Genomic DNA, 20,229 nt, shown 5'->3' with positions numbered 1-20,229 from the left:
TTACGCACCGGGTCTGTCTGGGGCAGTACAACCTCATCCAGAACCAAAGATGACAATGTCCTGGTTACAGAAGAGCCATTAACCCACAGCCACTCCGTCTTACCAGGATTCAGACGAAGCCTGTTGTTCCCTGTCCAGGCCCCCACACTTTTATCACAGCCCAGTGATAAAATTCGATAAATTTTAAAATTCGATAAAATTCTGATATCATTCGTAATTTGCTGTGAACTATGAAAAGGTATAGCAAATGCTGCTTCACACTACCTGGCATAATAGAGATTATAATCAGAAGCAGATTTTTTTTTCATGTTCTTCTATATCTTCATGTACACACCCTCTGATCACATTTTGTGGAGGATAGGCGGATATTTGGAGTTTGTGGTATTACAATAATGCCATATTACAAGACACATCACTGCATAATATTTATAATAATCTACTGATGTTGGTGTATCTCTGGCATACATAATAGTGGTTGCTGTTGTTGTTGGTAGGACTGCGATGTGATGACCTACATCAGAGAGACCTGCGGCTGCTGTGGTTTGTTCAGAGTCTTCTTTGCATGATCTTCATTTAGAGCAGAAGGGTTCTCTGAGATGGGGAAATTTTTGCCATAGGAAAAAGCTGCCATTGTGTCATGGTGTTCTTCAGTTATTTGGTGGCTAGGCTAGTCCTGGGCAGTTTATGGTAGGACCAACTAGTAGTCCTTTCAGCAAAAGGATTTGCCAAACTGCAGATGACTCTAAAACGTAAATTTGTTTTTACTGCATTGCAAATAGGTAGAAATAGTCACAGCGTAACATGGATGGGTGTCCACTGTGGGAAATAACCCAGAAGAAGAAGTTTGTTTGTTTGTTTAAAATTATTGGCTGCCCAACTCCAGTGGACTCTTGCCAGCTCACCATTTCCCTCTCACTTAGCTTCGGAGGGACACATTTGGAAGTAAAACCAGAGTTAAGCTTTACTCATTTTTTTCCTGAGGTCTGGACTGACATCATTACAATTAACTCTGAGTTAACAGCAGCTGGCCAAGCTGCTTAATTAATGGTAAACAGCACTTGGCCAGCCATACTTCAGACAAACCAGAAGCTTCAGCTTCCAAATGCCAAGCTTCTGACAATGTAGGAAGAGACAGCTTGGAAGCGTAGTGTTGCCTGGGCACTCGGTGGTATTGCTTGACTTTCCCCACTCTGGTGCCTTCTAGATACTCACATCACTACCTCCCATCATCGTTACTGGCCATGTTGGCTGGGGATAATGGGGGTAATAGTCCAACATATTTAGAGAACTCCAGGTTGGGGAAAGCTAGTTTAGCATAATGTGTGAAACCATTCAAAATGTTAGCTCCTGCTTTGCTCACATATGCAGTGTTCAAATAGGCTTCAGGAGGCTCCATAATTTAAAAATACTTCTCAGTTCTTTGCAGTGCATGGTTGTTGTGGTTCTGGACTAGTTTCATGGCAAGGCTTCTGGCTATTCTGTCTCTCTTTTCCATAGACTGTGAGAAGCGGTGTGGTCCACTGGACATTGTCTTCGTCATAGACAGTTCAGAGAGTATTGGCTATACCAATTTCTCCCTGGAGAAGAATTTTGTCATCAATGTGGTGAGCAGGCTAGGCTCCATTGCCAAAGATCCCAAATCTGAGACAGGTCAGTTGACTGATGATTTTTTTTTACAGCTGAATATTCTCCCTAGCTATAATATCTTTGATATTTATATGATGACATACATTTTTTTCAGCCATTAATTGATTGCTACCCTAGGAAGCAATATCTGATCCATGTCACCACTGCAAATAGTTGCTATCTTGACCCATCAGTGTTCCACGTTGGTCTAATTTTTTAAAAAGATATATTAGAAAATCTCCATTTGGACCCAGCTTTCTCTAACTTACCTACAGCTCTTTCTCATCAACTTCTGTGTGCATTGGAAGCTTCCTTGGAGTAGTTGGTTTTCTACTTCATTCGTGCTTCTGTTAAGGGAAAGGAGTAATTAGAGACTCCAGTGGTGTCATCCGTCAATGCAAAGGAGATCCCAAGGTGTTCTGCTGGGTCTGTTCCAGAGGGCAGTAGTCAATGGCAGCTGATGCTTTGTAGCCGCCACTTGGGATGTGACTTTATGTCTGTGTCAATTGTTATTTGACTCAGGAATCAAGACTAACGGTCTGAAATGATATGGCTTGAAGAGATTTATACCCACATTTCTTGAATATCTGTACTTTTTCTGAGCACTTTTCTTACACTAACTGTATTACTGGTCTCTGAAAATGATTTGAAATCACTGACCCAGTACATACGTGAATCTGCCTTCCAGCAGGCTGGGAGTTACAGATCAGTATGATGAAGGGGAAATGAAACGTCAAAATCTGGGAAATGTAACTGAATTGATTTTACTGGCAGGTGCCCGTGTTGGAGTGGTCCAGTACAGTCATAAAGGAACCTTTGAAGCCATCCAGCTCAATGATAAGCGCATTGACTCACTCTCCAGTTTCAAAGAGGCAGTGAAGAAGCTGGAGTGGATTGCAGGGGGCACATGGACTCCCTCTGCACTTCAGTTTGCCTACGAAACTCTCATCAAGGAAAGCCGGAGAGAAAAGGCCCGGGTGTTTGCTGTGGTGGTGACTGATGGACGTCATGACCCACGAGATAAAGACTCCAACTTACAAGCCCTCTGTGATGGAAATGTAGTTGTCAATGCCATTGGGATTGGAGACATGTTCCATGTAGATGAAGAATCAGAGTCTCTGAAAGCAATTGCTTGTAACAATGAAGAGAGAGTCCAAAGAATGAACATGTTCTCTGATTTGGTGGCTGAAGAGTTCCTTGAAAAGATAGAGTTTGAACTCTGCCCAGGTCTGTCAGCGCAACCTTTTCTAAGGCTAACTGTAAAAAAGTTATATGACATGTCAGAGTTTTCATGCCTTGGGGGTTAAGTGTTATGTTCATGGCCTCTCCATTTTAAAAAGTAGCAACTGTCAAGGTCTAGTGCTATGCAGAGTTGGAAGGAATGGGCACTATGGAATGTCCTGATCCAGTAGCGAGTCCTTCTTTTTGAAGGTATTAGACAATCACAGTACTGACTGATATTTTTTAAAAAATAGGCTATGTGCAACATGGATTGGGAGAAAACTGCATCATTTCAGTAAGATAAAAAATTCACAGTCTAGTTCCACATCATACCCTACTGCATTTGTAATTTGCTATGAAGAAAATAGTGTTTGCCCATGCAGTTTAATCAGGGAGGCCTCTATAGCTCAAAGCATAGCCTCGCCATATTTTGTACCCACTAGAAGAGGCTTAAGGACAGATCTCAAAGACTGACCAGCGTAGTGGTTGCCAATACTAGAATGAGTCTGAATGCCAGTTCCACACTCTGACTCTTGATTAAGGCCATCATCCTAAATCAAAATGGGATTTAATTGATTTGTTGGTAATGATGGAGCAAATACTCTCTTAACCCTTTTGTTAGCAGCTTTGCTTTACTTTCATGCCAGAGAAAAGTTCCTAGGCCAACATGTCATTGTCCCTGCATGGAAAATCAGTGTGGATCATAATTGGCCCAGGAGAAAGGATTAACTAGCCTCTCTCTGTTGCACTTCATTCTTTACAGTTTAAAACTTAATTTCTTCAATATCCTGCCTAATTTTTAAAATTAAATTTAAATTTAAACATAGCATAGTACTGCAAGCTTAATGTGATCTGAGTGATTTCCATCAAGTATTTTTTATTCTTTTTTCAGATCCTCAGATTGTCTGCCCTGAACTGCCCTGCCAAACAGGTAAAACAAAAATAATTTGAACTATGATCCTCTTTCCCCTTCCACCCCAATTTATTATAGGATGTAAAAGAATTCTGACTTAAACAAAGAATGGATGTTTTAGCTCATAATCCTTACATTATTTCTAAATGATATTCCCTCCTAAAGTTTTTTTTACACAGGTAGGTACATTTTTGTATTACAGCTGTTCTGCTTTATTGAAATGTTGTAAATATTCCAAGTCTTTTCTGAAACAGTAATTTCTCAAGGCATAGAAACTTCTTCTAACCTGTCCCTTTTGAGAATAACAACCTAATCTTTAGGCCAGAGACTAACCATCAGAAAGTAAGGGTCTTGATAGAAGCATTTGGGAAATTTGCCATGTTTCTACAGATACAGAAAAAACACAACATTGATCAAACATTGGTTTAGGCTATGGTGCATTTGAAACTGGTTAGATCCTGATGCTGCCAGTTCTAATCAGTAAGTCATAATGCAGAAATTGAACTCTGGATCAATGCATGTAAAGTAGTTCTGGCTCTCAAGTTTAGGGCAAATTATCTGATATTTCAGAAATTTCCTCAGTCACTTTTACACCATGTTCTTCATTCCTCTCTTATTGGTACAACATGAAACATCTCATCCTTTTGTGTCTTACTACACCATTAGCTAATCCAGTTTACATCAACATGTCACCTTGACTGAGTTCTCCCTTGCACTTCTGGAGTGCAGGAGTCTCTACTACAATGTCATCCTTTTCCTAGACAACAACATAAATGAGGTACAAGCCTCCAAATATTTAGAAATTCCATAGCTTCCCTGAAATCAATAGATGAAAACTAAAAGATAGCAACTTCCCCATTGATTTCATTGAAAAACATTGTCATGTTCTCTAGGCTTCTGTACTTATTTATTGTACTACAGAAAGGAAATGCTGTTTGTGATTTGGTTCTTTTTTAAGTTTGGTTAAATAGTTTCTTATTCATTAATATATACATTAAAACTACACAGCTAACAACAGATTAGAATAAACATAATCAGGACTTCAAATAATTAAGTAAAAAGTATATTAATACTGGGCTGATTTGCAACCCCCTCTTTAAATATTCACTTCAAAATGATCTTTCAGCTTCACTCACAAAATGCATATCACTGTTCAGAACAAATGTCTTTGAATTGCTTCTCAGTGTTTAGCAAACTGAATGTTTTTTTAAAAAATTAGTTTAAAGGTTATTATACTTCCTATCCTGCAGTTTATGTACTATGACCATAAGCTTCTCCATTAAAAGTATTTTAATAGTTTGGAGTAGCAAAGGTTTGAAGCTGGAATACACGTCTCCTACTGTCCTTCCAGTCAGGGTATTCTTACTGCCACCAGCATAAATCTGACCATGACCTTGTTCTCCTCCAGACAATGATAAAATACCTAATTCTGGTATTGCTAGAACAGATGGTGTACAGATCTTGTGTATCTCCCTAAAATAAATTTCCAAAGCTCTTGGATTCTTGGGTAATGCCACCAAAAGTGCCAGTATGTTCCAATTTTGTTATACCTCTTCAACAATCCCTGGTTTCAGTCCTTGAATTTTTTGTTTTAAAAATGGGATATGGTATCATTATTGTCTTAATTCAGTGAACTTGGCCTAATCCTTCCAGTTTGCATTGCAGAAACCTTTAATAATACACCATAAATCCTTGATATTGCCCCTTTGCTATTTTCCTTTACTTCAAGAATAATTATTTCAAAGACTGTAAGACGGCACAAGACTATTTCCTTCATGTCTTCATTTAAAGGAACAATAGAACTTGTCCATATTGTAGTCAGTTTATTCCTAAGTATTGGATCTCTGACTCACCTTTTTCTTAGATATTATTCCTCCATTTATAAAATGGTCTTTTGATGGATATACTGTAAATGTGCAGATTTCCATCTCTTTGCAAGGCCTCTAAGTTGACTAGAAAAGACTGATGGGGCATTGGTGGGGAAGGATATGGTGCTGACCTCCCCATCTGGATTCAGCACCCTGCAGTCAAAACAAGTACAGGCTTAGTAGAAAACAGCCTGGGCACAGGACAAATACATTAGCCTGATTAAGACCTTGCCTAAATTAAAAGGAGAGAGAAGGATGTTAAGTGAATTAATGCTCTTCAGTTGATACTGAGAAAAAGGTGCTGTGTTGCCAGTTGGGCTTTGTATTGGGCGAGATTTCTTTTTTTCCTAAAAATAACCACATTTTCAGCCTTGTTCACTTACCATATTTATACCTGACACAATCATGCAGACACTCTATAGTATACAGTAACTAAGAAGATGCAACAATTAAGGCAATCAATATTGACACATCTATGGTAGAAATCAAACCAAACTGAACCAGGCCTAGACTTTCTGGCACTTGCTATAAGTTGAGGGTCTACTGGCACCTTAAATGGTGTTGCAGGCAGCCTGGCACCAAGAGGCACCATGTTGCTTACCTGGGTGCTTGTGGACTAGAGTCCATTTTACTGTGGTCCACAAAATCTATCAACCCTTTCTTAAATCTTCAAGGAACCACAACATTCTTCACTGTGTGTGCTGTAACAGACTAACACAACTACCTTTTTGGATTTCTGGCTAGTATCTGTATGTAGTGTTCATGTTTAACACATAGTACCAATTTCAGCCACAGTAATGCTTTTAAAATGTTATTTTTGCTTGTTGACTTCTAAATGGCCCAGTAACTGCAGTATCTTGGTAGCATACAAGGACGGAAGGAAGGAAGGAAGGACAATGTAACAAAGCAACAGCAACAGCAGGCAAAACTGACAGTAATAATAAATGCTGCACATAAGATCACATAAAAGTCAACAGCAGAACAAACATTATGAAGTTTTGAAAGATGTAAAAGGGCCTTTTCCTGGCCCTGACAAGACTATAACAGAGGGACCTCCAGGGAAGGTATTATCCAGGGACTTCCATATTTAAATTCACTGGCCAGCAATTCAGCACCAGCATCAATGTAGAAAACCAGCAGGATCTGAAATCAGAGCACAGCCCTGAAAATATTCTTTTGACACTCACTTGCAGATGGGAGGTACCCAGTTACTTTCCGCCCTGTGGAGGTCGAGATAACTTTGCCCAGCACCAAACCTAAGATCGCCCAGTTCCTGAACTCCACGAGGGAGATCCAGGACCCCAGCATGTATACCCAGCTGGTGGCCACCTTGGCCTATACCGCCGAAAAAGCCAAGTTTGCCACTGGACATGAGCGGCAGGAGTGGATGGACTTGTTCATTGATACTTTTAAAATGGTGCACAAAGAGATTGTGGGGGATCCAGAGACTGTAATAGGACTTTGCTGAAATGATGATTCTGCCTCTAAGAGAAAAAGAAATCTGTGGTTCAGCCTACAGAACATAAAGATATTTAAAAGGACACCCCTTTTAGCTGAAGAATTATTCCTGGACTTTTCATTAATTCCACATTATAACAAAGAAGCTTCTAGGATAGGAATGTTCTCAAAAGTCTGCTCAGGTGCGGCTAAGGCTTACATGCAGCTTTGCTTAGCAACCAGTGCCCTGGCCAAGAAATATTTGTGGCCACTGCGTCTCCCAGCAAGAACACACAGAAAGCAGGAGAGCTGCAGTCCTTTAGTTCCTTACCTCAAAACCTGTCTGGGCTGAGTTATTGGCATATCTTCTAAAGCAGAGACCCTACAGTCATGGTACAAACACACCCCTGCAAGAACCTTGCTCTAGGCCCCAAGAGATTGTTACCAACTCGTCAGAAGGAGGGAAAACATTAAAGAGATGGCTGGAGAGTAAGGATGTTAATTGTTTTTAGAGGTAGTCCTCATTGAACAACCACTTGTTCAGTGACTGTTTGAAGTTATGATGGTGCTGAACAAGGGGGATTTACAACAGGTCCTCATAGTTGCAGCCATCGCAGCATCCCCACAGTTGTGCGATCTAGATTTGGGCACTTGGCAACTGGCTCACAATTACGACATTGCAGCATCCCGCAGTCATGTGATCGCCATTTGCGACCTTCACTGACAGCTTCCCACAAGCAGAGTCAGTGGGGAAGCTGGCAGGAGGTCACAGATGGCAATCATGTGACCACAGGATGCTGTGACTGCACAGGATTCACCTAACAGTGGCAACTGGGACTGCCACAACTGCCGTTGTAAGTCAGTGCGGTCACGTGGTGTCATGCTGTATAACCACATTGCTTAATGATGGAATTGCCCGTCCCAATTACCATCATTAAGCAAGGACTACCTGTATTTTAATTAAAGTTATATGAAATGAACAGCAATTTAGTATTTGACCTGGCACAACCTGCTATATTTGGAGTGCAGCTCAAGGATGGCTCCCTCCCTGGAAGACATTTAACATCCTTGCTCTAAAGAATCCAAATTAAGAAGGGTGACACCATTCTCCTCTTTGACTTCCCAAATAGAATAGAATAAGGTGAAGAAAGTACATGGTGTTTGCAGTTAAGCTGCCACATGGAATGTTTCTAAGTGTTCAATGATTGTCTTTCTCTACTGAAGCCATGGCATGACCACCATATGTCTAACCCTAACTACTTTTTAAGAGCTGGTGAATATCTTACGTTCATTCTTCCATCAACTGATTGTCTGTAAATGTCTGTGTGTCTCTCTCTGTCTGTCTCTTTCAAGGGCTTTGGTAGGTAATCCAAGGAACACACATCCCATACAGTGGTTTCCATTATCTGTTGGGTTTCATCAAGCAACGTCAGTTTACTTTGCAACTACTAAATTCCATACTAGCTAAATCTTACCATAATTGTTAATGTTTCTGTGTTAACAACATACAACTAATTTAGTGCAAGTCTTTCTTCCACTCTTCCAACTGTATGAGGTAAATGTAGAATTTTCCATAAAGGCAAAAATTTTACACAAAATGTGCCACGCATGTTCATTTTTTAAAACTTATTTCAAGCTGCACATTCATATGAACGTTGCATGTTTTGTGTGTAATGCCAACAGAAATTCTGTATACGTGATTTCTGAAATTTATCTTTACACTCAAAAGACTAGAACGATCAAACCCGTTTACCACCAAAATTAGGAGGTGGGAGGGGAATTCTCCTGTCACTCCTGGGAGAAATGCTTGCATGACTATGCACTACGATGGCTTGCAAGAGGCAGTTTTAATACGTAAGAAGATGTTATAGATTCTCTAGATTATACTGAATTCTGCAGACTCATAAAGATAAGGGGGACAGTATATCCTACAAGTTGCCATATCATAAGGTACATAAGAGAAAACAGTATTCAAATTAAAATTCTGATGTGAGGAGACAAACATGCCTGATCTGTGCTGGTGTCTTCCTCACAACTCCAGTCCTGTAGCGGCAGCAATAAATAATTGTGTCTCAACAGTAGCTTCAGAAATGTTGTTTAGAGTTACCAGCATAATCTGGCAAGGCTAATGGAATTCAGTGGCCAGCATCACAGGATGCACAGAGGCCAGGGATGCTGTCAGGCTCTAAAACACTGAATCCTCAAGATTAAAGAAAAAATACATTTGAATATACTGTATGTATGTATGTATGTATGTAGAGATCTTGTAAGATTGCCCAATTTTACAGTGTTTTGGCAATCAGGATTTGTGGGGCAACTCAGGGTGTGAAAATCTGTGGAACAGTGCTTGGGGCCTGAAAAGGTTTCCAAAGCTTGGTCAGTTGCATGGGTGTAAAAATTATCCTGAACATCCCTTAATTAACGGTAGCAAGTATCTAGATATGCAAGCTCTTGTCCAAGCTAGTGGGTGTGGGGGTGAATTAAGAATAAGGCTGCAACCAAATGGCTATTGCAGGGTGCACCCCTTTGAAAGTAATGGATGGTATCCATATCTAGATCCATGTTTGAGATAGACCTTGCCCTTCCTAGAAGGAAGGATGTATGAACACCTTGTGGAGATGTTCATATAGGTATCACTGGTCATGAGGCAAAATATTATGCAAAGATACCTGGAAAAATACATATCTTACTTTTTTAGGGTAGAAATATGAGTGCCATTCCCATTATTGTAAACATAGCCTTGAAAGTGGACCACAAAGTTCAAACAAAATATTAACTTACTTATTCTAAGCATGCTTACAAAGTTCATGCTAAGAATAAATAAGACTGGGGCCCCAGAGTTAATACATTCTATAGCAGTGTTAAGATCTTTCAGAAGTCATATCAGTTTCCAGTTCCAAGTCAGTTTACCGCAAGACTAGTAGTAGTCGAGAGCCAGTTTGGTGTAGTGGTTAAGGCATCAGGCTAGAAACTGGGAGGCTGTGAGTTCTAGTCCCGCCTTAGGCACGAAGCCACCTGGGGGACCTTGGGCCAGTCATTCTCTCTCAGCCCTAAGAAGCAGGCAAAGGCAATCCACTTCTGAAAAACCTTGCCAAGAAAACTGCAGGGACTTGTCCAGACAGTCTCTGAGAATCAGACACGATTGGAGAAAAAAAAGTAGTAGTATGTCTGGACTAAGTCAGGTTTTAAAAACAGCAACTACAAGGGCTGGAAGCTGGCTAATACAATCCATGTTACAGTAAGAGATGAGTGGGTAAAGCCAGGATGAGCTTAGGTTGTATAAGGCCTAGTGAGGTTGGCCTGGTCCTCACAAACAGCTGACTCTGCACTACATCAGATGGCCAGATCTCTAGAATGGCAGCCTAGATGGTGTCCTGAAGCAGCATTAGGTGAGCACCTGGCTGTTGAGAGTGCCTTCTTCAATAGTCTGTGGGCGTGCTACAGTTAGGTCTACACAAGGCTCTTATCCAAAGAAATCAGTAGCAAAGAAGTTGCCAAAAGCCTGGACCTTTCCAAACATTTATTCCTGAATGGGTGAGTAAGCTCTAAATTCATACATGAATTCCTTTATGATGTTTCCTCCTCACATGTTCTTCATGCAAATGGTCCCTTAGTGAGGGATGTGCAATAATTTTCAGCCCAGCCAGGGACTGCAGGTCACTCCCTAGATCCACTGGGGAAACACAGAAGCGTTTCCAGAAGTGAAATCACATCACAGGATAAAGCAGAATGTAAGTGCCCGTTCTTCTGGAAGGGATGAAGTGGGAATTAAAGCATTGTGTCCCTGCAAAAGCCCATTTTTTACCTGACAATCTTGCTGCTCAATTCCAGCAGCATGATTGCTGCATGCTTCCGAGGGTTTGGGCAGGGAGAGGGGGGGAAAAAAGTGGTAATGGGCATATTTGGCCTCAGAGAGACCATGCACCATTTTTATTTGGCATTTTCACACCAGACCTAATGCCACTGAAAATTATTTGGTTTTATAACAAATTCCAGAAACACAGGGCCGCCAAATAGCATGCTAGAGGCAGTCCATATGGCTGCTGGCTCCTGCCATATATTGTACATTTTTCCAAAAAACTCAGAGATACGTTAAGCTAAACCTCTGGCTCTGGTGTTTTCTCTCTCACTCCAGGAGAGCCTGTGTTCAGAATGCTCTTACAACTCTCAGCAATTGTATAAGGTACATAATGACCTAGTTCATAGTCTGCAGTTGTCAAAGGCCATAAAAAAAATAATTGGAATGGATTGGATTCTAGTTTCAAGGCATGAACTGTAGGATGGTGAAGCTAAAAAGAAATCTACATTAGTGCAATCTTTCCTCTGTTTTTCTATTTGCTCAGTTTCTTATTTTCTCCCAATTACTCCTGCTCTTTTAACATTTCATATTATGCTAATAGCATTTCTCATTGCCTGCTTGACCTGCCAGTCCTTGCTTGCTGGGAGAGAGGTGACTTGAAAAGAAATGGTACTTTTTCTCTGTATTCCTTTATTTAGCCCTCTGTCAGGGCAGAGGCTATGCAGTTGATAAGTTGATAGGAATAAGGACAAATGCTGCAGAGGATAAAGTTGCAAACTCTTCTGTTTTAGAAAAACAGGCGGCAACTTTTAAGAAGCCACTGGCTGCACTTTAAAAGTGTGTGCGGACCCAAACAAAGGGAAAAAGAGATCTGAATTAACACTCATTTTGGGGGAAACCCTGGAGATATGGGTGTCATAGGTCTTCCCCTTTATTCTTTGTCTCTGGTCCTGCATTTTTCAAAGAGTCCCTGGCTCAACCAGCAGGTCACAACAAAAGGGCTACAAATCAATATGTGCAATATGCCAGTGGGTGATGGGTAGGTAGGCCAAGAGTGACTTTAAAGAAAGACACTTGGTACAGTGTCATCTATGCAATTGAACAGGAAAATGCATTGAAACAAGAGAAACACCTCTTTTGGCACAAATTTTGTTGGTACAAACTATGATCTACTCATGGTGTTTCCTGGCGTTCGCAGAAATAGTAATAGCTGGGGGGGGAAAGTACAGAGGGAAATATATTACCTGATTGATTTGTAAATAATGTTTGTCCATCGTTTGCATCATTGGTTAAATGTTGACACACTCCTTATAAACTGGCTCAGTCCAAGGAAAATTGCACTCAGAAACTGATGCTGATGCTCTGGAACTTGCCTGGCTGTATCATTAAGTACAAAACCCAACATTTGGTTTCCGACTCAAACCTATGCCAGAGTTTTGAATCCGTTTTGTATTGTTTTGCTCATCCAAGTCTGTCACACTCTGGGTACAGCACGCATCCGTTTTATGCCAGTTTCGTTGTGTTTCCTTCCACTAACTTAGGGTTCAATCACACCCACACAAATTCCTTGTATGAGCTTAGAAATAATTTGTTGCAGATTAAATGGAAACGATTTCTTGTTATTTATGTTTGACAATTCATGTGCAATGGTAAGGAACCTCAGCAAAGCTCCCTACGTCCTGTGTAAATCCGTTTTAGTTTGATGAAAAGAAAACAAGTGAAAGATTTGGAGACCTTTTACAGTGCTCTTCCCAAGGAGACATTAGTGTACAAAAATGCTTTTATTTGGGGTGAAAGTTTGCAATTAATTTATTCAGCCAGTAAAAGCTTTGTTCTTCATAAAATGTTTTATGAATACGTTTTTTGTTTTTGTTGTCATTTTTGCTAATCATGTCAACAGCAATATGTGTAATGTGCTTTCATAGGTGAAAGAGAGAGAAAAAAAGATGGCATCTCAATAAACAGTGCAAATCTTGGCTAACATTTATTGCAGCTCTAATAAAGCTTTTCAAACAAAAATCTAGTTAGGACTAAGTCTTGTTCTAAATACAGTAGTCCTCGTTTAGTAACCACAGTTGGGACCAGCAACTCCGTCATTAAGCAAAGCACTCACTAAGTGAAACCATGACTGTGCTTACGATCTTCCTTCAGCTTTCCTTCACTTTACAGACCTGTGAAAGTCATAAATGCAAGGATTGGTCATAAAGTTATTTATTTATCACCATCGTAACTGCAAATAATTGCTAAACAAGGACTACCTGTAGTCCTCTCCCAGGACATCCCTTTCTCATTTTAGGTCCTGAAGCAAAGTTTCCCAAATTCTTTGCACCAAAGAAACATTTGGAAAATATAGTCACCACCCAATTAAACAAATGCCTCCTCCCTATGTTGTAGTCTTTAAACCCAGGGGAGCTCACCTTGTTTGGTGAAGAAGGTAATGGCTATGGTGGCATTTGTGTATGTGTTCCTGCCTCCTCTATTTTAAATGCTTTTTAAACTAAATGTACCCCACAAAATTAATCAAAATTAAGTATTTTTACCACTTGAATTGTTCTATATATTCCATGCCATAATAATACCAACTCTTAGCACAAACTTGTTGGTCAAAAATGTTCTTCCGTGAAAAGCAGTCAAAACTAAGGGGCTTGGGGAACATGGTTTGCCAGCCCAAAAAAATTCCATTTTTTAGATATACATCATCTTTTTTTTCTATTTGTACATTTCTTTTTTGGTTGCATATGTGAGATTTTATTTCCACTCCACACAGCATGAGTCCTGATTGTCTGTTTTTTTTTCTTCCCCTACTCATAGAGCTTTCTGTTGCCCAGTGCACACAGCGTCCAGTTGACATTGTATTCCTCCTGGATGGTTCTGAAAGAATTGGCAGCCAGAACTTTCGCAGGGCCCAAGGTTTTATAGAAGAAGTGGCTGAGCATCTCACACTGGCCAGAAGTGACAAAGACGACATGAATGCACGCATTGCCCTGCTACAATATGGAAATGAGGATGAACATGTGATAGTTTTCCCACTGACATACAATCTTACTGATATTGCAGATCGTTTAGCTAAGGTCCAATATTTGGACTCCTCTTCCAACATTGGGTCTGCCATCTTCTATGCTGTCAACAACCTTGTCATCAACACACAAGACAGGGAGAAGGCAGCTCGGCGTAATGCAGAGCTGTCATTTGTTTTCATCACAGATGGTATTACAAGCAACAAAAACTTGGATGAGGCAATTGATTCCATGAAGAAGCAGAACGTTATGTCCACAGTAGTGGCCCTAGGCAGTGATGTGGACATGGATGTCCTGCTGAAGATCAGTCTAGGAGACCGGCCAGCCATATTCCAGGAGAAGGACTACCTAAGTCTCTCCCAGCCTGGCTTCTTTGATAGATTCATTAGGTGGATCTGTTAGTTGTGAGGAAGACACCGAAGCTTTTATGCTCCTATATTGTTACATGGGTTTTTTTTTTTAGCAAAAGTATGCTGCCAGAGGGTAGCTGGCACAAATTTTCAATGGAATTTATTTTTATATTCCAAATTGGTAGGCTCATTTCAAATAATGTTTATGGTGCTATTAAAAGCAAGATCTTAGGAGGATACAGAACAACACAGTATCATTTGTCATGCTTTAAAACATTGTTTAAAATGTTTATATTGTAATCCTTTTGGTGCTGAATAGAGGAACAGTGCATTCAACATAAAGCATAAAGAACCATCTCCAGCTGCCCCAAGGATCCAACTTAACCCGTTTATTTCCCACTCATCCATTTACTAGTAGACAGGGGTAATTCCATTTTGCCTTGATTGTGATGCTAACAGTTTCTCCCTTTTCAAGGAGATATTTCGCAAGTGAAACAGTAACAGGAAATATTTTTACCAGTACTGAGTCTTGCACTTGGTCTACTCCATTAGTAAATACCTAGACTTCCTTGCTTGCTTTTCATGTACTTGCTTCAGGGTTGTAACATTGGATGGTTTCCCATGTATCGTGGTGTATGTAATAAATGGACTTCAACAAAGGTATCTATCACTACTTCATCTTAGAAAGATCTAGGAAAAGGAGTTTTGTTTTATACTGGCAAGATATAGCATTCAGTCCTCCTGTACCTGCATTGTTCGGCTCCCAGGGAAGAAGTCTTTCACTGAAAACGAACGTCGTTATAATGTGAAAGAGATTCTGCTGGATTACCTTCTGGACTTCCTGCTATATTTAATTGAAGCCAAGTGCCATGAGCTTTCACTGTTATATGCATAAATCTGAAAATTCCCTGCTTGCCTTGGCAGACTCTTTTTTCCACAATAATGATGATAAGCACTGTTGAACTGAATCCCAATTTAAAGTGTACTACTGTACACATAGAGATGTAAAAGAGTCTCTTGGGAGTGTATTTGAGCAATTCTGCTCCTATTAGGCTTTGCAGCAGAATAAACAATTCCATCAAATTAATTGCTTTCCCCAATCAGGGAAATTGCATACAAACCAATTTTTAAAAGCCTGCAAATTTAAATGCAAAAGAATGTAAAAAGCATGACTACATTTTTAAAAAGAAGATGGATATAAAGATTCCATGCATTATGAACATATGAAACCAAAAATATGGTTTTGCAAATATATGTTTGTAATTCAGAATTCTGCCCTATTAACATGGATAATATTCTACTGATTTGCACACTCCTAGCTCCAAGTAGTTTTTTCCTTTCATTTTTCTTATTCTACACCACAGTGCCTTTCTTATACTTCCAACCTTCTAGTGAAAATATGTCTTCCATCCTATTTCTAATTGCTAAGGTTCTTTCATGAATCACAGATTATCCATTCTCTGAAATATAGTGTGAACTATCCAACTGCCCCTGCACAAAGCAATGATGAGCAATGAACACCCAATGTCAATGTATTTTTGATATACTGTTGCTGGAATAACATCCTTACTTGAGCCAAAATTGCACTCCTGATAAATAAACTCTTTTTTCACAATATCTGAATAATAGTGTCATTCATTTTGAATTTATTTGGGATGAAGGAATCAACAGAGCTCTTTTAGCATATGTGTTTGTCTTGAGATTTAGCAAGAAACCTCCAAAATTAATAATCAAACAAAAATACAAAGCAAAAGTTCATGCAATGTAAGTCCTAATTCATAATTTCCTATTAAATACAAAGATTTTTTTAAATTGACACAAGGTGCTATACTAGTCTTTGCTCTTGTATAAGGCCTCCCTCAAGCAAAACTCAGCTCCTGGATACCATATGAACATCTTCCATTGGTATTATGGGAAAAATATGGAAGTGCTTTGCCACTGCGTCTGATGTGGGGAGTGCCTGAAGAACTGTATTCACGCTGGGGAGAAAGGTCTTCAGTCTGAATCTGAGCCACTGCTGGAATTACCACAATGCTGAAAGAAAAATGATTACAAATGTTAATTTGTACAAAAGCTTATTACAAATGTTGATGTTTCACATCTATTTTTCCTCCTTTATTTAACTTCTGTATCGTTAACTGTTTCATTTCTACTAGTTTCTTCCTATGTTTCCACTGTGAACGTTGTACACAATACTGTAATACATGCAGAAAGGTACATTCTTCCCTGAAGCACCCAGACCCATGTCAGCCCTGCAACATGTAAATCTAGGGCTGTTGAAGCTATTTCTTCCTGCTGCTTGATTCATAAAGAGAATAGCCAAATTCCTCACCTTGTGGCCATGATGGGCATGGCCGTGCTTATGATGCTTATGCTTTTTGTGATGTTCATGATGACTCCCAGGAAGATGGCAACCAGGTGGTGGTGCAGGAGGATACCATCCAGGCCCTTCGGGGAGCATTCTAGGTAGACCAGATGGTGGATGAGATCCATGATGATTTCCATGATGATGTGGTCTGTGGAGAGGGCCCCCCACTGGCCCGGGAAATCCACATAGAGGAGGAGGCTGGGCAGGGTAACCAGGACCTGGGCACGGTTGCATTCCTGGTCCAGGACATGGTCCCATTTGTGGTCCAGGAGCAGGAGGAAAAGTCTGTGATGGTGGCATCCCACCTGGCATTCCTGCCAGCAATATAAACATATAGATACTAAGCCCTTGTTTAGCTATTGACCTAAAAGGGGTTTCATCCAGTTTAAATACATTAGCTATGGAAGATTACTTCTTCAGCCAGGAAACCTTGACCCACCCTTCAGAATGTCTCTATTTTTAGTACTCCCTAAAGGATCTGTGAAAATAAGGCCTTTAACCAACTACAGTTCCTAGGTGCAGAAATAAAAATTATTTCCCTGGACAACTATCTTATGAAGAACTTGAAGAATGTCAGGTTTTATAAAACCACATAATACTTGACTAATAAAACTAAAGTACAGTACATGCAAGAGACAAAATATAGAGGACAAGTTTAAAAGACAAGCTTTCACCTACAAACAAGGGCACAGAAACTGGGAATAGGAACAGGGAACCCCTCCTTCTGCTCAAAATGATGTGTGAGTTCATGAATGTACAAATAAATACGTAAATTTGCATGAATTCCCATATTTTAAAATTTGGAGTGAAATTCACAACCTCCAAAGTGTACAAAGAACTGGCCTTGGGAGAAGCATGCCTAAAAATGGAGAATACGATGGAAAGTAATATTGTTCCTTAAACTTTTTTTTTCCCTCAGGACCCCTTCCCACTTTTAAAAATTATGGAGGACCCCAAAAGAGCTTTTTTTTTAATGGATTATATTTATTGATATTTACCGATTAAAAACGAAATTTGATGCATTCGCTGCCACTGTTGCTTCTCAAGATTGATGAAATTTTTAATAGTTATTATTTTTCAACATAGGCTGACAAATAATTTTGATTTTGAGGACCCCTTAGAGGTCTTGCGGGACCCCCAGGGGTCCTAGAACCACACTTCAAGAAATTTATTTATTTGTTTGTTTGTTTGTTTATTTTTCAAATTTCTATCACCACCCATCTCTCCCAAAAAGGGGACTCTGGGCGGAAATACTGGAATATAGGAAAGAAAAATCACTAGCAAAAACTGCACACCATGAAAAGGGCATACAAAAATATACCTGTTGGAAGAAATGCACACAAAATTGCAGATCAGGTTTCATGCAGACTTTGAGGGTTTGGTGGGGGGTTTTTTGCTAAATGTACAAATTGATTTAAACATGATTTTCTTTTCCCTGGAGCAAGAGCTTTCAAAGTATTACCTGCATTTGGATTCCACATGTCAGCAGAGAAGAAAAAGGCTCAACCTGCAATAAAGTGATACTGCTAGTGAGACGTGTCACGCCACATTCCCCACAGCGTCCCAAATGCCTCCTCTTCCTGCAGAACTCCCAGGCTTAAAATAACTGCCTATGATGCCTCTTGTCTTTGCTCTCACCACTTCAACCAAGTGCACAGACCTCACGTGTGAGGGGAGTGTTTGTGCATGTGTTTCATTCATCCAGATTGCATTTATGCATAACTCTTATAGGAGACTTTGGTACAGCTTTCAGTCAATGTATATGCGGAATTAAAGGCAAAGGAGATGGTTAATTCTACACGATATCAAGTTTCACTGATTCAAGTCGGCTCACATCTAAATGGCCTAGAGCCTGGTTATTTGAGGGGCCACCTGTCTCCCATGGGATCTGCCTGGCCGATCTGAACTGGCAGGGTTGTCACCCTCTGGATTCCTTCAGTTAAACAATGCCATCTATTGAGAGCCCGGAAGCACCTGCCCTCTGGAATGAAGTTCCCCCCCAAGATCTGGATGGCCCCCACCTTGCCCGTGTTTTGAAGATCCTTGAAGACCTAGCTCTTTGCCCAAGCCTTTGGTGGGGGCGGGGAGTAATTTGTTCCCATCCACTTTTGTCATTTCTGCCATCTTTATTCTTTGTTTTGTTGTTTCCTTGTTTTTAATTGTTTTTAAGAATTTGTTAACCACACAGAGTTGCTGGGAGTTGGGTGGCATATACGTGTTAACAACAGCAACAACAACGAGGAGGAGGAGGAGGAGGATGGGGGAGGAATTGGCAAGACACTGTAGGTATAATTCTTATAAAGATTTTACTTGTTATTATTGTTAGCTACCTAACCTAACAGCATGTTATATTGAGTTTCAGTGAGCCAGAATTCTTTTGAACAAAAGAATAATAATTAAATATAATGCTTTTTAACAATAAAATATTACTTTATTTGGCTGTAGAGTTTGGAATTTAAAAGTATGCATTCAAAATGATGAGAGGTTCTCATTAAAATTTCTATTTCAGACTTGCAGACCTTCCTTAATTATTAAAACAACTATAGCTAAACTCTCCTGACTAGGCTCACATGTTCCATTATTCACATACCACGTGGGCTACAGTAAATGTCATATATAAACCAGCCCAAAGAACAACACTAGACAGAATTAGGAAAAGTATGGTCCTGTTTTTTGTTTTTTGTTGTTGTTGTTTTGCTTCTTTCATAGAAGCAATACGTTATAAACTCTTTATCGTCCACCAGGGAGCCCCCTCACTCATCTGCAGCTGTTCTGAATCCAAAAGAACAGCAGGACATGGACCCCCCCAACATTATGTTCATCAATTCCCCTTCAGGGATGAGAGTCAGGCTTTCTTTGGCAAGTGCATAGTTTCACATAAGTGAGTTGCAATATACAGTATGTCCCAGAAATTATCAGTGCTCAGAAGAACTAAGCCGTCACTTGAATCCACATCTATGTCTTTAAGAGTTCTTTCTTTGACAATATTTGTAGACCACACCAGGAGTATCTCCATATCATCCATCATGAGCTGGATAAGAAAGATCGCTATTGCTATTAGGTTTCTTCTAAGTAAGGGGGTATTGAAAGCCAGCAAAATTGGCTATATCTGTCCCACAGGCCAGATGGAAGAATCATCTGGAAGGAGGAGGAGATGGAAGAATGTTGCACAAGGAACCTTCATCCTGCGGTTTACTTAGCCTGTAAAGTCATATTTTCTATTACAGTCAAACAAATACAGATATATTCAGTCATTTAGTATAATGTTTTTGCCCCAATTCCCTGCTTCGGCTTACCTCTGTCTCCCATAAGCACAATGTTGTTCATGAAGCTGAAGCTTACCTAAATTCAAGACTTCACTGTAGCACGTCTTTATGGCTTGCCTTTTTAATTACTGAATTTTCAGTTATATAGCTCATCCTAAACACTTACAAATTTTCCTGCCAATCAGAGAGCAGGTCCAGCCAGTGTATCTATGGGCAGACTAATCCACCAGTAATTTAAACCCTTTTTATTGACTTTGCATTTTTCCATGATTTCCAGTTCGCATGCATTCTTTTAAAGTCAAGACTGCATATCCACACCCAAGCACAAGGTCACCTGATTATATTGGAAATCAGGTACACAGTG

General features: G+C 40.0%; 1 protein-coding gene across 3 annotated transcripts in view; it reads left to right on the top strand.

The window, feature by feature from the left end:
• COL6A2 (collagen type VI alpha 2 chain) overlaps positions 1–14,890 on the top strand; it is a 49,590-nt gene extending 34,700 nt beyond the window's left edge. For 2 of the 3 annotated variants that reach the window (XM_063317828.1, XM_063317829.1), the window contains exons 24-28: positions 495–540; positions 1,498–1,650; positions 2,401–2,853; positions 3,740–3,778; positions 13,676–14,890. In XM_063317828.1, the coding sequence (XP_063173898.1) occupies positions 495–540; positions 1,498–1,650; positions 2,401–2,853; positions 3,740–3,778; positions 13,676–14,283 (1,299 nt within the window). In that variant the 3' untranslated portion in view covers positions 14,284–14,890. Of the gene's footprint in view, positions 1–494; positions 541–1,497; positions 1,651–2,400; positions 2,854–3,739; positions 3,779–6,821; positions 12,848–13,675 lie in introns of those variants that run through there. The other variant, XM_063317831.1, reaches the window with a different exon arrangement.
• The last annotated feature ends 5,339 nt before the right edge of the window (positions 14,891–20,229 follow it).

This window comes from Candoia aspera, chromosome 1, assembly GCF_035149785.1.
Source record: "Candoia aspera isolate rCanAsp1 chromosome 1, rCanAsp1.hap2, whole genome shotgun sequence".
Lineage (NCBI taxonomy): Eukaryota > Metazoa > Chordata > Lepidosauria > Squamata > Boidae > Candoia > Candoia aspera.
Note: the sequence above shows the minus strand (reverse complement) of the source record. Positions and strands in the feature narration are given on the sequence as shown.